At 42.2% G+C, this 17562-nt stretch overlaps 2 protein-coding genes across 3 annotated transcripts; one reads left to right on the forward strand and one right to left on the reverse strand.

Moving 5' to 3' along the window:
* Positions 1-57: 57 nt before the first annotated feature.
* Positions 58-12046, reverse strand: LOC118233249 (cytochrome P450 2K1-like). Its single transcript, XM_035428742.1, has 9 exons — positions 11773-12046; positions 9173-9335; positions 8611-8760; positions 7156-7316; positions 6329-6502; positions 5232-5373; positions 3868-4055; positions 1729-1870; positions 58-1625 (listed from the first exon to the last, which is right to left on the reverse strand). The coding sequence occupies exons 1-9, from the start codon at positions 11974-11976 to the stop codon at positions 1441-1443; spliced, it is 1509 nt and encodes a 502-aa protein (XP_035284633.1). The 5' UTR covers positions 11977-12046; the 3' UTR covers positions 58-1440.
* LOC118233254 (digestive cysteine proteinase 1-like) lies at positions 2996-17123 on the forward strand. 2 transcript variants are annotated; one of them, XM_035428747.1, is made up of 4 exons: positions 2996-3024; positions 3176-3216; positions 16227-16416; positions 16654-17123. In XM_035428747.1, the coding sequence occupies exons 1-4, from the start codon at positions 3006-3008 to the stop codon at positions 16839-16841; spliced, it is 438 nt and encodes a 145-aa protein (XP_035284638.1). In that variant the 5' UTR covers positions 2996-3005; the 3' UTR covers positions 16842-17123. The 2 variants fall into 2 exon arrangements, with proteins under 2 accessions (XP_035284638.1, XP_035284639.1); XM_035428748.1 differs by lacking the exons at positions 2996-3024; positions 3176-3216 and adding an exon at positions 4924-4995 and having other exon boundaries at positions 16615-17123.
* Positions 17124-17562: the final 439 nt, after the last annotated feature.

Here is a 17562-nt window from a genome sequence, read left to right on the forward strand (position 1 = left end):
TTTTAAAGAACCTAAATATTGTCAGTTCAGTAAAGGAGTGCAAGGAAATCCAGTCAATTATTTTTTTTAAATGTATTTAATTGACAAAATATCAAAATACATCAGATTAGGCTGCAATTATGAAAACATTTTGGTGATGCAAATGAGTGACTAACCCTTATCCCTTCCTTCGCTCCTGCACAGAAACCTAAATGTGCATGAACCCTCACACTTACCCTGACCCGTGTTCTATACATGACCCTAAACTTGCCACAACCTGGGAATGATCTCAAATATGGTATGTTTCTACACAAATGGATGAAAAACAACATACACATTTTCAATTCCACAAGAAAAATAGCAGGAAAGCTGTTTTCAGTAATTCTTTTAGAAAAAAAAAAAATATGCCTTAAAACAAATGAAAATACATAAAGCTATTGTGGAAAAAAAAATTGAGCATCCAAATCAAAGACTAATGCTTACGCTTACAATTCCCCTTGCTTCTGGTTGTACAACTAAACTTTCCTCAACCCTAATACTTAACTTTTTCCTATCCCTAAGCACAATTCTAACCGTATGTTAGAATATAGGCCTGGAACCCACAATCTGTTTTCTGATCTTACATCCCTAGTTTCTTACATTCAGTTTTACAGCTACAATCACTTTCCCACAGTAGCACATTTTCTATGTATGAGACAGTGCAATGTAGTGCTACGTAGTGCTATGCTAAAATAATATTCTTATTACAAAGCAGAGGTAGATAAACACCTCTATTCCACTTGCAGAATGTATACTGCTTCCTGCATATGTATAGGATGGCTCTCTGATGTGTACTGTATCAAAATACAAGGTTGCACACAGAAACCATACTATCAACTTACATCTATCAACTTCATTTCAACCCTGCCACTCTTAATTTCCTCTTTATTTCTGTCTTCTCCACTTTTATACCCACAATCCTTTTCTGTTTAAATCCCATAATACTATACCCAAAACCTTTCTCAAATTCTAATTTATTAATTCAACGTGCTTTATTGGAATGCTTGCCATAAAGCTGTATGGCCATAGCAACTGATTGAGAATACAAACAATGAAGAATCACAATATGCATTAAACTCATGAAACCCATTACACCAGTGTACAAAATTACTGCAACTACTTTAATAATAATCAGCTTGTCCAGCAGAGAAATGCATTAATGTTCCCTCTCCATCCTGCCTGGCCATGTGTGTGCACTTGTGTGTGTGTGTGAGCGGGACCCTGGGTGTGTGTGTGTGAGTGGGACTCTGGGTGTGTGTGTGTGTGTGTGTGAGTGTGACTCTGGGTGGGTGTGTGTGTGTGTGTGTGTGTGAGTGGGACTGTGGGTGTGGAGCTGGCCATGTGACAATAAGCTGTGCACTTCACATTCGCGCTCCCATTCAGCCGCAGTCTTTCTGTTCCAGAGTGTTGAAGTGTTGAGTGTCAGCGGCTGATGGCGCAGAGCTTATAGGGTACGGGTGAAGAGGTCACCCCTGGACATGGCGAAATGTCCAAATCCTCAGGCAAGACACCTGGAGGGGGTTTGAATGTGAATCTCTGTAGGAAGCTGGTGAAGAAGAGGAAAAGCTCCATCTTGGCCAGGGTCTCCCCAACGCATATTCTCCGCCCTGTGGGGAGAGAAACAGTGAGAAGGGACTGTTGACCTCCGGGAAATTGCAGCGTGAGGTTATTCGTTTGAAATGCACGTCTCTGTGGCAAAGGAGCACTGACCGGCCGAGAAGGGCATGAAAGCATCGTTCTTAACAAAGCGGCCCTCTGCGTCCAGGAAGTGTCCGGGGTTGAACTGGTGTGGAGTCTGCCACTGCGTCTTATCATACAGCACGGAGGTGAGTAATGGAATGACCGGGGTGCCCTGGATAGGAAAAGATTTGGAATGTTAGCTTGTACTGCCATGGCAACACAGAACTGACCTCCTCCTCCTCCTCTGTGGCCCATGGAGAGTAGTCACATGATTCCAGGATCAAAGTCATGTCCACTGCTCCTGCCGTTTTAACACTCAAATGTCCCTGGTATGCAATTGCTCAGTGTGCTTTCAGATAATTAAGTTGGCTCATCTGTATGGAGTCAACTAAATATAATATGTTTTGATTTAAATGTAAATGAAGAAAGGTTGAAATCCATACATTCAATATCTATACCTACTATCTATCTATACCTACTCATTCTGAGCAGAGTTGTGGGGGGTGCTGGAGCCTATCCCAGTGTGCATTGGGCGAGAGGCAGGATTACACCCTGGACAGGCCGCCAATCTATCGCAGGGCACACACACCATTCACTCACACACTCATACCTGTGGGCAATTTAGAGTCTCCAATTAGCCTACCTGCATGTCTTTGTACTGTGGGAGGAAACCAGAGTAACCAGAGGAAACCCACACGGACACGTAGAGAACATGCAAATTCCAGACAGAAAGGCCCCAAGCCGAGATTTGAACCCACAACCTTCTTGCTGTGAGGACGACAGCCACTGTAAACACAACTTTTTTTCCTTCTGTTTTATCCTTCCTTGCTTTCTTTCCCTGTGTCCTTTCCTAATATGGAAGGCCAAATGGGTAAAAAAAATAAGTGAAATTGACGTCTGGAATCGGGAATTAACATCAATTTCACATATTTTTGACCCATTTAGTTTTCCATACTAGAAAAGAAGGCAAGAAAAGGAAGCAAGGAAGGATAAAATAAGCGATTGGAATGAGCCCTAGGTGTCAAAGAATGTAAGGGTGAGCATAATACAGTATATGCTCTGGTGCTTTTGTTAAAATCCTTGCAAGGTAGCCATTGCTTCTTTATATGGATCTATTGTTGTTCTTATAGATTTTTTCATGTGTGCCATCTAATAGCATAAAAATGCCATTTGGTCCTTAAAAAGGTAGAGGGTATCATAGACCTTCTCAAGATGGTGACGGGGAGGAACTGACAAAATGAAACAAAATGGACGCAAAAGGGAAATAGATAAAGGTAATCTAAAATGGTGCCCAGGGGGGATCTAAAATGGCTGATAATGGTGCAGGTGAGAAACTCCATTGCTAATTGACTGACCACTTTGTGAAAATACAGGGTGCACTAGGGTCCATAGAGGGCACAGAAAAAAGCCTTTGCAGTAACCTACTGTAACTATTTCTGCACGGTTTGGCATTTGGACTTCATTTCTTTTAAAAAAGCAAGGATCTTCCAGCAAATCCCACCAAGGATAATGTGTTGGGTGAGCAAGAAAATGGCTTTTGCAATGCACTGCTGTGCTTCACAGTTGGGTTAGTTTTGTTCTTTGTTTTTTTTTTTTGTTACTTTTGGACATTGGAAGTTCTGTTTTTCTTGAGGTGAATTTATGGACTTAATGAGTAGCTTTTATGGAGACATTTTGACATTCTTAGAAAATGTGGTTGGGATGTTGGATTGAGTTGAATTGTTTGTTGAGGAATTAATAAATTACTGGACATTTAAGGAGGCATGATGATTTGCCGTGTGTCTTTTGGATGAATGTAATTTCCTAAGAACATTATAACTGGCCCTGACTGATTCATGAGTTTGTTATAATTGCTGCACATCTACCAACCCTTTAATGATTTACCCTGTTAAGTTAGTGGTATTGTGGCAAAGTGGACTATCAAATACATTTGATAAAATTGAACAAAAGCTTATGTATCTGGTCTGGTTTCAACTACGTACTCAAGTAATGCAAACATAATAGAAAACCACTACAGCATCAGACTTTGTTCAGTTGTATCCAATAAAACAAGCTTCAAATAGCTAAGCCATTTCTGGAAGGCAGAGGCAACCACATTTGGTTAAAACGTAGAGGCCATTTTGAATGATTTTCCCCTGGGTGCAGTGCAGAGCACAGTTCTGAGCTGACCTTTGGGATGTGGTAGCCCCTGAAGGTGGTGTCCGTTCTCGTCTCGTGGAGCAGGTTATTTGGAACTATATTCCCGAAGCGCTGGGTCTCGTGCACCACCGCGTCTGTGTATGGCATGCGCTTGCGGTCATCGACCCGCGGGGGGCGCTCTCTGCCAATCACGTTCTCTATCTCAGCCTGTACCTTCTCTGTTAGGGAGAAGGGGAGAAGGAGAGAGGGAGGTCACGAACCATTAAAAGATCATATCACGGCAACCTCTGCAGTATTATTTTATTTAGTTTTGAGTCATGTCTGAATTTGTTTTTCTAGGTGAGCGTGCTCACCAAGGTGTGAACATTGTGTTGTGTTTCATCTGTAGGTTAACACAGGCTAAAAGTGTAGTTTATGGTGTTTTATACTGTGCTATATAGCAGAGGGTCGCAAAGTTTTTTGTGACCCACCTGCAGCGTTTGAGAGTTTCTCGTGACCCACCCGTAACACAAATCAATTTTACCCATATAATATTAAAATGCTATCATTACAACTTTGACTAGAATAAATACAGGTATGTATCACTATTACAGTAAACACAGGATCAAATTGAAGTACAAAGGGTAAAATAAACTTTGCATTTTTCACTCATCCACTTCAACCTTCAAATGTAAACATGTTGACTACTTTTGATTGCAGAGTGACAAAAAGGTTGGGAATTTTGTCATGCTGTGCTGTTTATACATCTTTTATACATCTTTTTATTAGGACCTAATTACCAGCTTGTTTACTGCCTCAGATCATAACCTGCTCAGCCCATTTGATTATTTGCTGTGGTAGATGCCTCATTACATTTCTGTTGCCATCCATTCTACTCTTACTTTACATCGGGCAAGACAGAGGAGGATGGCCTCCCCCTCTGTAGCTGGGTTCCTTCTGAGAGTTCACCTTTTGGGGAGTGTTTTTCTCCCCACTGGAGAGTTGTTAACTCAATAGCTTATTTTGGGGGGTTCAGGCCTAGTGTCTGCCTAATTTTACTTCTGTCTCTCTGCAAAGCTTCTCTATCACAGTTCTCTGTAAAAAGATCAATCCCAAATAAATTGAGTTGGACCCGAAGCACAAATCGAGATCTGTTGCCAGCAATCCACATCACCATTGGTAAGTTGAACTGGCTGAAAGCATCTGCTTAAAGCGTAAAATTTTAAACGTGTGCCCTGCTATTGTAGAAATCCACAAGGTTCTCAAGGATAAACCCTGGGACCTAGCCCAAAGTTGCAGTGGTGAGTCTGGTATGGACACACCACTGGGCCATCACAGCAATTGTAAACAGTTTTTTTTTTTTTTTTTTTTAAGCTGGCGTCATACTGGGCGGGCAGTTTGTGGTCAGGACGCACCCTGAATATGGGGGTACTTCATCATGAACAGGAGACCCCAGCGGAGGGTGGTGGATGTGGTCTCTGTTCCTGCACCAAACAGGTTTGATACAGTCAGCACCATGTTCTCCTCCTCAAAAAAAGTGTGGGGGTTCTTGTGCTCCTGTAAGGACAGGGAAGACAAGACCGCAGCTCTCAGCCCTTCAGATGCTTCACATTTCATTAACATTCCCAGCAAAGAAGCTGCTTGAGAGGCAACTGGCAAAAAGGACACCTTAGACCAGGGACCCTCAAATCTGGCCCACGATGCCAGTAGTTTTCCATTCTACCAGAATTAACTGATTGATTAGTGTCACTGATTGGCCGAAGGTTTAACTCCCACCAGGTTGAAATCAGCCCAGATTAGAGGGTAAGAATAAAAACCAGCAATACTGCTGGCCATATTTGAGTAACCCTGCCTTACAGATTTGTTCATGTCAGACTAATGATAATCATGAGAATTTTAGGTTCAAACTTATATTAAGGGTATGAAACTGTGGTAACAGTTTGAAATAACCTGCCCTGCAGTGACTGATTCCCTGTTGCTCTTACAGTGGCTAGTCTTTGAGTAAATCGGCTATTTTCCAATGCCCGCACAGAGTATATTTCCTTTTCCAGCTCCTTTTGCTCTCTTGATGAACACAGTACTTTCTCTTGCCTTTTTCTTTTGGTCATTGGAACCGTTTGGTGGTCTCAAACTCAGTGCCATGGATGGCCGTGTGTATGCTGGTTTTTATTCCAGCCTCAGATCTTATTATATAATTACATAATTAGTTCAATTATTTGCTGAATTAGGGATGTAAGTTTGCACATAATGGTGACCCGATGTCTATGGTGACCCGCATTGTCTAAATAAAAATTTGCTTATATTCTGTGCTTCAATGCAGTTAAATGCATATGACTGAATGAGTGATTGGACTCTATTAAGAAAGCATTAATTGGTTGGAATGAAAACCTGCATACACATGGTCCTCCATGGCAATGAGTTTGAGACCACAAAGATGCTTTGTTCTGAATTTGTTATGTGCACGATATGTTAAATCTACTGTGCTGAACTGTCTCTCAGGCTTCAATCAGACCTCATTTTGCTTGACGATGAAGCGGTCGATGAAGCTCCTCACGTCGTTGCTGTCGTGTTCTTCTTTGCGCTGCTTGTAAACTTTTCTAAAGTAAGAGCTGCTCTCTATTCTGTTCTTCGCAATCTTTCTGATATCACCTATCCGGAATATTGGTACAGGGAATGCATTATATATCTGTAAGTAGAGAGACATGGACACAGAGACTGTATTCAGCAAGGTATGATCAGTCAGATCAGTAAGAGCAAATGATTCAAGTTGTAACTACAATGAATAATGGACCCGGGCCCATATTTATGAAGCATCTTTGAGTAGGAGTGCTGATCTCTGATCAGGTTTCCCCAACCATTTTCTAAGCACATCCACCATAAGCTAAATGGCAGAACTGATCTGAGATCAGTACTCCTTCTGTGATCATTTAGGTGCTGGCAAACATTTCCAAGCTTATGTAAAGTGATGATGAGAACACCCTCTTTCGTTTCAGACACCAAGATCATTTTCCAGCTAGCACGTAATGCAGTATTTCTAAAATGTGGCAAAAACAATCATACAATTTGGTAAAAATGATAGCATGCTATATAGTAAATTCAAATCTTTTAACGTCACAGCTCGACACTGGCATTTATTCTCTGAAGCGTTCCTGCCCTGGTGGTGTGACAATCCTGGTGAAGGTAGATTATATAAGTCGCTCTGGATAAGAGTGTATGCTAAATGCCTGTAATGTAATGAGATTTAATGGTTACATGTCCTTTTTCAGTTTTGGATACTTGGGGTTGTTTTTTTGTCCGTGCAGTAGGCCAGGGGTGAGGGATCTGACATTAAACACATACCTGTGACATAGGGCTGGCTGACAGTCGGATATTCTCACTGACCATCTGCTGCAGACGAAGGAACTGCGGGTCATCATACTGAAAACGATTACCGAACACCAGCACGCAGATAATGTTGGAAACGGCAGAGTTCATGGGTGTAGTGACGTTGAAAGGCTTGCCTTTTTGGGAGAAGAAGAGAACGTAACATAGATTACCCAAGAGGTTCATAACATTTGTATTATCGGTTGCTGAAACCTACTGCTCATTCAATGACAATGTTTAGATCGATTTCATATTTGTAATGACCTGGTATGTTAGCGTAGTGACATCTACGGACATCAACCTAAGTGACGTTTCTGCTTTTCCAACCTGGATGTGACTGTAAATCGCAGGTATTATGTTTAAGGACTTTATTTCATATTGACTCTAAGTCAACCAGCCAATACCATAATGTGTTTCAGCTAGATCTTTCAAGATTTAGATAAACTACAACATTTAAATAATTGCTGTTTTACAAAAAATAAATACATAAATTGGCACATACTCCTGGTATCAAATTTGTTTTGAAACAAGGACACAAAAATTAAGTGAGATTGACTTTGGATTGGATTTCTTATGGATTGGTATTTTTTATATTAGGGTATAAAAAGTACAGGCAAGAGGACATCCCAGAGAAACGCATTTCTTTCCAATGTGGTCCTCAGTGGAAGCCGAACAAGAGTACAACAATACACAGAACACAATATTAACAGAAGAAAAAAAAAGGTTAGCATAAGTTTGTATCCACGAGTGCATGCATATTTATACCAATTCCTAGCCTGCTGCCTAAGAGGGCATATTCAATTTCCTCCAGAGACAGACTCACTACTAAAATTGTTTTTGAATGATGTCACCTTAATAGTCAAGAGAAGACCATTCCATACAGTCACAGGGTTTCCATGAAACCCAATGAATTCTGACTTTTAAAGCCTATTTTGTGACATAACTAGTGAAGTAACTCCTGAGCTTGGGCCCTGCGGGTGAATAATCATGCTCAACCACAATTCAGCTGTTTTACCAGAGAATTTGAGTTATTGAATTCACTTGTCCTGTTCGTTCTGACAAAAAGCTGATTGTGTTTTGCAATTAGAGATACAATTATGACCTTATTTTATTAACCCTGTTTTTTTGGTCTTTTTGGCTTCTAATGGTCAAAGGTCAAGTGTAAAAATAAATAAATAAATAAAGCCTCACTGATGGTCAAGAGAAACAAAGATGCCATTGTGTCAGCACGAAAACCCGGAAGAAATGCTTATTGTTATTTGTCATTAACGCCTGGGAATAATATAGTTTAATATATTTTTGGAGAGTAGTATTTCAAATTATTGTGCCGTAGCTTACCAAATGAAACATTTATTTCTATTTACCAAATTTATTTCTGAGGAGGGTTTACCCTGGTGTAAAGACTTTTATTCTGGTTCGAGGAGGGTTTACCCTGGTGTTGTGTAAAGACTTCCAGCAGCAGCTGTGCCTCCTCTATGATGCGGTCCTCGATAGTGCTGCGGCCCATTCCAAAGTCCCGTAGAGTGGACAGTGTGAAGCGGCGCATGGTCTTCCATGACTCACCCACGCCAAATATGATGCCTGCCAATGCAAACAGTATAAGGAGGAGATCTGTGTGTGCTGTATCCCAGTGTCAGTGAATCTCAGTGTCAGTGGCATGCTGTCAATAGCTTTGTTTCCATTAGTATGAATGTACGTGATATAAAAATGTCAATTGTTACTTTTGCAAAACATGCCTTACAGAAGTAAGAATTCAAAAAATTGAAAAAGGGTTTTAACAAAATGCTTTGCATGCGCATGAAAGCATGTTGAAATCAAAAAGAAATATAGGGGTGGGGGTGGATGGTGGGGACCTGTACAACTTTGTTCAATAAAACAAATCAACCATTTTCATGTGAAAAACATTATGTATACATAGTGTGCACTTGCTCAGCACTGCCCTTCTAAGGTGTGTAGTCATTTGGATTCAAAGTGTACATTTGCGCAGTCTCACCCTTGCCCTTGAAATTGTGCCAATTCATTGCATTCAAGCCCCTCTCCCCAAAGTCATCTGCCTGGGTCACCAGGGCCTCCTTCACAGCATCATATCCAGTCAGAACAACATGCTTCTCCCTACCCATGTGGAAGGTGAACACTGGCCCGTACTGCTCTGCTAGCTGGAAGTGTGGAGAGGGAGAGAAAAGAAGGAAGGGTAGAAGTTGGTGGAGAACAAGAATGGAAGAGCGAGATTGAGGTTGGGAAGGAGCGAATGAGAAAGTGGGGGAAAAAGGAGATTGCAGTTGAGAGAGAGAGTGAGAATTGCCATTATAATCAAGCAGGCAGCAGCAGGAAGAAGAGGGGAGGGGACACACATCACTGCACACTGGCCAGAGAGGGTTCCATCCTCTCATTTTAGCCTCTGTCCTTCAGTGAGGTCAAAACCATTCTCTAAATTTCAGTTAAGTAACTCATGCAAACAACAGATGCCTTTGTAGTTGTGATGTGAGTGATTTGGCATTTACTGAGCTTAAATAAAAGCACACATTAGAAATAAAACCAAATATCTTTTGGATGGCAGGTATGGCAAGATAAAGGAACAGGACCAAGTTAGCGGAATGAATATAGAAAAATATTCTTAACACTGCTTTGGGACGTTCCTTGTTTATTTTCTGTGAAACATACTGGTGAAAGATTGTTGATAGAAAAATTATGCATGTGGTGTGGGGATGGCTGGTTTAAGCAGCCACACCTGCCCTGGGTCAAGCTAATTAGACCTGGCCAATTGGATAATTGGTGAAGAATTAGATAATTGGCCAGGCTAATTGGACCCAGGAACAGGAGTGGCTGCACCTGTGCGTAGTGAGGTAATCACTGCGCACAGGTTAAATCTGCCATCCCCACCCACACCAGGCAGCTTCGGTCATGACTGCGTTAACATCTGCTCAATTTGGCTATACCATCTTGCCAAACCCTCGTGGAATAAATGTGGACTGTTTTAACATCATCTCCCTGTGTCTCTGTGCTGGAGGGCCCCAAGGAAAGCCACTTCGGTGGCCTGTGGCAGGCGTGTTTGCCACAATGCAAAGTTACAATCTGGCTGAATTTGGTTATTGGATGAAAGAAACGTATGGCAGGACCTTTTCTCTGTGACCCCTGGAATTTCCCCTTTTGTAGTTCTATGCACACCTGACAAACTCCCCATCATGATTGATCCTCTGGTCTGTACACCCTTCAGTCTTTTTAAATGAGTTAAGTAGCCGCAACACCTTACAATAGCAAATTGGTCACATATTGTTTAATGAACTATGGAAATTCTATGTTAAATTTGGCTACTGATACTCTTCACTTAGGCCTAAGGAACACAAAAAGGGTTGGTCTGTTTCAGGATTTTGTGCCAACTTTTGCTCTTATCTAAATGATCTTATGATTGAACTAATTTGATAATATCTTATACCTGACATTTGAATAAGCACCAGCTACAGTCTCAGACTGTAAGTGTATCTTGTAGATTTAACTGAGCTCAGGTAGCCTACAGGAGTGAACTAGCATTGTTTGTGTTTTGGATACAGTCGGCTTCGTTATTGTGTGTTTTATTGAATATAAACATTAATCTGTCAATGTTGTCCACAAAGCAGACTAAATCCCACAAAAGCCTTGCCATTCAGAAATTGTAAGTTGAGAAGATGAATTGATATGGCTGAAGTGGCTGAATGGAAGAAAATCCCTGCAGTCATGTTCCAAAATCTACTGGAAAGCCTTCCCTGAGGAGAGGTAGTTGTTACAGCAGCAACGCTATATAATGACCATGGTTTTCGAATGAGGAATTCAACAAGTACATATGGGTGTAATGCTCAGGTGTCCACATACTTTTGGAAATGTAGTGTATGTCCCTAAAGGTGAACCACGGAACCATCCTTTTTTGCTGCTGACGAATGTTTGAGTGAGGAAGAACCAGTGCGAGGGTGTTCCAAATTGAAACCGCTCAGAATCCCTACCCTTGACCATTCCCCTCGTTCGGGAAGGGCACCCTCACATAAACATCATACGATACGTTACTGGAGGGCTCACTCCACTGAAGGAAAGTAGTGAAGGGAGCATTTTAATTTGGATTGGAACGCAGCCCAGGCCACCAGGGCCAGAGTTGTGCACCCCTGGCTTAGGGTGTTATTTGCTAAGTGTTACTAATTAGCTAACTCGCATTTGTGATAAATAATCATTTAGCCTCTGGTAGCGTTGCTCACTGAATTGAAATTCAAACAAACTGTTCAGACAAAGTTTTCTTTAGACAATATCCAAACCTATATTTTTAGAATCTCTGTTGTATCTGTTTGCTGGATTCGAGTTCTGTCTGTAAAATATTAATGTATTCGTAGGTTACTTGTGTACCTGCACAACTGACCCATTCTGGACCAGTGTGCACCTGTTAAACATTATTACTTTGTGATATGTAGTATACCATCTACTTATTAACCTTCATGTCTGATTTATTTGGCTCAGATTAGTTAAGTCTCAAATTTCCATCCAACAAAGGCAAACAACTTCCCTCCTGGTTCAGCTTCCCCAATGCTGATGCATCCCACAGAGATTTCCATTGCCCGAGAGGCACAGTCTTACCTCGCACATGGTTTTCTGAGGGAAGTTCATATTGAGAATGTTGAGGTTGCCAATGAGGGGCCAGGGTTTGGGTCCCGGGGGGAACTTGTAGCCGCTGGACTTAGTCGAAGATTTTAAAAGGAGGATGAAGAAGAGCACTGCGATGCAGATGAGGAAGAGGGAGATGGAGAAGGTGTCCGCCAGTAGGACCTTGATTATCGACATATCTGATTCTGTTTCTTTCACAGTGTCTCTTTAAATCAGGATCCCATGAAGCATATTAGCTGAGTTGGTTTACTTCAGTTCAGCTCCTTGAAACCACCTTTTATGCACGTTCTCTCCTCCCCCTCCTTTTCCTCCATTGGTTGGGACTCAGAATGGGGTGGGGACTAACGTTTATTTTGGAATTAATGCTGTAAGGTAAAGGTGACAAGGGCTGGGTAGGAAGTGGTTGCAGAAGGTGAAGATGACATCGTATGATATACTAATCTTATTGCATGCACTCCGGCATATCAGCAACACTGACATTAAATTGAGTGGCAAAGATGTTGAGATCCAGTTCTTTTGCCTTCACATCTTGAAATCTTTCACTAAATTTCTCTAACAAATGAGCACATTCCTTCGCATATTCCGACAATGGTTTCATCATCCAATTAAAATCTTTTAGCGATCATTCACTTACACGTAACTAGCTTTTGTGACACTGTCCAGCTCCCTTTTAGGCCACATGAAAGACGCTTTACTAAACCCTGTGAGGCACTGCCGGTGTGTTGTCTTTATGGATCGCAAAGCAGCTGTGCCAAAACCTTACTTCAGCTATTATACTCTCATACTCAAATTTCCCCAAGTTGTATTTTGTGAAGGCAAGCTCCTGCACATGAGCTGGCAGTGGTGTTAGACATATCCAGCATTACAGCATCACTTTATGCACTAGCTAATGACTTCATTTGCTAAAGATTTTGAGATCATATGTAGCAAAACTATTTTCTTGAAATAAGAGAGACAACTATCAATTTTAGTTGCTAAACCTGCTATGGACAGCTTTTCCCTTTTTAGGTGAGATATAAAGCTGGGGAGGAAAAAAAATCAGCGTTTGTATTTATAAATTATAGCGGTTTTATTATATAGGCTACGAGAAAATGTATCGGAGAGAAAAGAGCTAAAATGTGCATGACAAAACACAAAATGGAAATGGAATGGAAAGAAATACAAAGTGCAATATCGTTGAAGTAATTTATTTGGTCATAACGAATTATCCCTCCTTTCTTTATGGAGGACCTTTTTCCTTATTCAAAGTCACCGTTACAGTGAACCTGAAAATATGTCGGTGGCAGCGAATTGCAGTGAATGAATTTCGTGTTGTGTGCGAAGTGAGTTTCGATAAGTATTTATTTAAAAACTCGTATCAAGTGGCTGGTTATTCAGTAGCTGAACGACGTGCTGGAGTAGACAGCGACACTTTCACACCTGTTGTCTATAGTCGGGAGGGTTGTGAAGAAAATGGCTCGAACTGTCTGTATTTCTTGACTAAATCGATTTTTTCACATTTTAAAAACGCAGTTAGTTTAAGCGCAAGTATTTAGGAAAGTCGTGGAAGGAGGAGGATATAGCATTTACGGCGTTGGAATAATTTTAATTATAAGGTCCCCAAAGCGCGATGCTGTCATTCTGACCTATCTACTGACTATTCATTCTACCCCGGCCCTCCTCCCCCGCGGTCACGGTCAAGAGTTGCACCACCTTCCAAATTCTAATTTATAACCGACTTTTTTTTCCCAAAACAGAAAAAAAAATATTACTGGCTATATCAAATATAGGAAATATCCAGCGGGCCATGTGATATTGCCCGGAGGGCCGTATAAGGCCCGCAGGCCGGAGATTCCCCACCCCTGAAAAGGGACGTGAGTATTGATTGATGGCATTCTCCGAAAAAACTCTATTAGGGGTGTAATTGCTTAATGGAGTAAATAAGTATTTGCAGCAGATTCTTAAGCTTTTTGAAAAAATGTAATGGGAACATTTGAAAAAAATTTTTAATGTGTTTTTTTGCACCTAATTGCAATAGTAACGTGTCCCCCAGCCCCCCACCACTCCACAATCTCATCTTTGGTGCCAGAAAGGCTATTGCCGTGCCTGGTAACTGTTCAAAACAAGCTTATCTTAACAAAAAATGTTGTCCAGCTAGCCTATGCTGGAGAAAATGCTCTGATACATAGGTCTTCTGCTGTGAAACAGGCTTTAGGCTCAATAATTATTTCAAAAATATAAAAAGGGTACTCAAGCAAACACAAGGACAAATCAGCTTGTAATTGTTTTGATAAAATCGTAAAATGTCCCACCCCTAGTCATAGGCGCCATCTCTGTGGGTGCTCTAGAGCAGTGTTTCTCAACCCTGGTCCTGGGGACCCACTGCCCTACATGTTTTAGATGTTTCCCTGCTCCAACACACCTGATTCAAATTAATGGGTCGTCATCAAGCTCTGCAGAAGCCTGATAACGGCCCATTCATTTGAATCAGGTGTGTTGGAGCAGGGAGACATCTAAAACATGCAGGGCAGTGGGTGCTGCATCGCTGCTATTCGCAGAAACAACTCAAATCCAGGCACTGAAACGTGGATTTGCGGTTGTTATTTTGTGTCAGGTATGTTGGATTTTTGGGTAAAATCATACCTTAATAATTTATATGCTTGGCTAGCTAATACGATCTAACCATCCCCCCTTTGTTTGTAGAACACAAGGCTCATCATCATGGATGTTTTTTAAATAAATGCTGACAAAAACTTTACAGTTACACAGAATATAAATGAAAGATGCTAAATATTTAATTGATGAGTAGTCAATACAGTGCATAACTTAAGGTATGATTTTACCCAAAAATCCAGCATAGCCTACCTGACACAAAATGACAACCGCAAATCCACGTTTCGGTGCCTGGATTCCAGTTGTTTCTGCGAATTGCAGCGATCCGTCTGCTTCTCTTTTCTTTAGCTTTTGGCAGTCTGTAAAAAGATAGCTCCGATTTCTTATTGAATCTATTTGTGCAGTCAATCGTACAACAGCTCTTTCCCATTTTAGATGTTTGTTGTGTCTTCGCTGCATTCAAGCTGATGACTGAGTGGTTCGTAGAGGAACAGGGAGTTTGTTCCACCACTGGGGAGCTAGGGTGGAGAAGCTCCATGGTAGGCACGAGCGAGAACCATTCACCCGGATGGCGGGGAGTGCGAGTCGCCCTGCTGCAGCAGAACGGAGGGGTCGAGCTGGCATGTAGGAGTGAATCATGTCCTGTAAGCAGGTGAGGGCTGTCCTGTGAGCTGCAGTGTAGGCGAGTGTCGGGACTTTGAACCTGATTCTGGCAGCGACTGGTAGCCAGTGGAGTGACCAAAGCAGGGGAGTGAAATGTGAGAACATAGGAAGACAAGTCGAGCATTTTGAATCATCTGTAGTGGCTGCATGACGCAGGCTGGCAGGCTTGAAAGGGGGGAGTAGCAGTAAACATGACGCGAGATCACCATAGCCTGGACAATTCGCTGGGTGGAGTACGTGGTCAGGTATGGTCAAATCCTCCTGATGTTGTACAGGAGGGTTCTGTAGGACTCTGATATTGCCTTGATGTGCTCCTTGAGGTCCAGCTGGTCATCCAGGACCACCCCCAGGCTCATTTTGAGTTGTGTATCATCAGCATAGCAGTGATAATGAAGCTGTGTGAATTCATGACTGAACCAAGAGATTTGGTGTTAATGGAGAACAGCAGAGGCCCCAGTACAGATCCCTGTGGGACTCTTGTAACAAGAGTATGAGGAGCAGAGACAGACCCCATCCAGGTGACCTGGTAGGAACGATCTGCAAGATCAGAAGCAAACCAAGAAAGGACAGACTCATAAATGCCCATCTCAGCCAAAGTGGAGATGAGTAGCTTGTGGTTGACCATATTGAATGCTGCAGACTGAGCTTTTCTCAGTGTTCCTGTAATATGTCTTGATGCATTTTCCCTTAACCTATATAAGAAAGGCGCTATAATTTAGAAATACAATTGTTGAAATTGATTCAGTTGTCCTTTATTTCAAGAAAATTGTTTTGTAATATATGGTTTCATAATCTTTATGAAATTAGGTTGCTTCTGGTGCAGAAATCAATGCTGTAATGCCACAGGCCATCAGTGTAGCGGTAGTACGTAGTAAAAAACACAGCATTTCTAGAGGTAAAGCATTACAGACACAGACTTTTGGCTAATGACACACCCAGCACTGGCTCATGTGGCTCTAAAATATCTGACCTGACCCCAAACGCATGTTTCAAGCAACTTTTCAGTATAACAAGGAATGCTGTGTCTTCCCATTGCTCTAAACTGCTCCCAGCTCATGTGCAGGAGCTTGTCTTCATAAAATACAACTTGGGGAAATTTGAGTAAAGTTCCATAGAACCAGGAGAACCCGTCATGATCCCTCCTGGCTGACCATTCACCTCTGTTCTTGCAGAACGGTTTCTGCCACCACAACCAGTCGGAGATGACCGCACGCATGCGGAGCTACACCAACGTGACTTCTGGTGATGCGAATGCCCTGAAGGTGGCGCTGTTCAAGCAGGGTCCTGTGGCGGTCAGCATTGATGCTGGGCATCGCTCTTTCGTCTTCTACAACAACGGCGTGTACTTTGAGCCCGCTTGCAGTGAGTCCCGCCCAAAAACGTTACTGAGCTGAGCGACACAACGTTGCGCTCACACACACCTTTTAGAATCACACACACACACACACCTTTTACAGTCACACACACACCCCCACAATGTGTGTCCATATCCTTTCAGAATGACCAAGTCCAATTTATTTTCATTCATTTCCCAAATCTTAAATTCTTTGATTTTTGCAGTGCTTCATCCAGTGACGGCCCGGTTCTCTGGTTCCCTAGGCAACAAGACTGAGGACCTTGACCATGCAGTGCTGGCAGTGGGGTACGGTGCCCTGAATGGGGAGCCTTACTGGCTGGTGAAGAACTCCTGGTCTACTTACTGGGGAAATGATGGCTATGTGCTAATGTCCATGAAGGACAACAACTGTGGCGTGGCCACCGACGCCACTTATGTCACACTGGCCTGAGCTGAGCGCCCTCTGCTGCTTGCTGGGACAACTGCAGGAAAGCTTTCTGTTGTGTGGGCTTCTGTTTTATTTGAGGAGTGGTGGGTGTCGGTACAACCCAAAAAGTCATTTGTTATTGATTGTGTTGAGTTTTGCCAGGGGGGGTGGGGTTATACGGAGCATTCTGCCTGGGGTTGTTTGCTGGCCACTGTCCTCACAGTGCCTCACATGACCACTTGCTAAAGCACTTTTAAATTCAGCACTGGCCTGTGTTTGAATAAAGATGGTACTTTTCTAGTAAAATCCTTCTCACAAGGTTTTCTTCATTTGCTGCACTGACTTTTCAACATTAATCTAGCTAACTTTTATGTAAAAGGTGACGCGCTGCCTAGGTTGGTACATTCCATTTTAAATAGGTTGTACTTTTGACTCCGATACAGAAATCTAGAGCAGTTTTCTGTTTGCATGCCATGTTTACCTGTGCTCAATATCAACACTAGCTCTTATTTCTGCTGGAGTATTTCATGGAAGTCCATCTGGTCCCAAAATATTTCTGCTATCAGTGATATGAAGTTCCATTTTGATTTTAAAGAACCTAAATATGGGGGTGACATAGCTCAGGAGGTAAGAGCGGTTGTCTGGCAGTCGGAGGGTTGCCGGTTCGATCCCCCGCCCTGGACGTGTCAAAGTGTCCCTAAGCAAGACACCTAACCCCTAATTGTTCTCAACAAGCTGACTAGTA

This window comes from Anguilla anguilla, chromosome 8 (genome assembly GCF_013347855.1).
Source record: "Anguilla anguilla isolate fAngAng1 chromosome 8, fAngAng1.pri, whole genome shotgun sequence".
Taxonomy (NCBI): Eukaryota; Metazoa; Chordata; class Actinopteri; order Anguilliformes; family Anguillidae; genus Anguilla; species Anguilla anguilla.

Coding starts and splice junctions, on each gene's coding strand:
- LOC118233254 (XM_035428747.1), top strand. Junction 3,217..16,226: donor CACCAAGGATAATGTGTTGG/GTGAGCAAGAAA, acceptor CTGTTCTTGCAG/AACGGTTTCTGCCACCACAA. Junction 16,417..16,653: donor GTACTTTGAGCCCGCTTGCA/GTGAGTCCCGCC, acceptor CTGGTTCCCTAG/GCAACAAGACTGAGGACCTT.
- LOC118233249 (XM_035428742.1), bottom strand. CDS start 11,976: ATGTCGATAATCAAGGTCCTACTGGCGGACACCTTCTCCATCTCCCTC. Junction 7,317..8,610: donor AGTCTTTACACAACACCAGG/GTAAACCCTCCT, acceptor TCTCCCAAAAAG/GCAAGCCTTTCAACGTCACT. Junction 5,374..6,328: donor TCATCGTCAAGCAAAATGAG/GTCTGATTGAAG, acceptor CTGTCCTTACAG/GAGCACAAGAACCCCCACAC.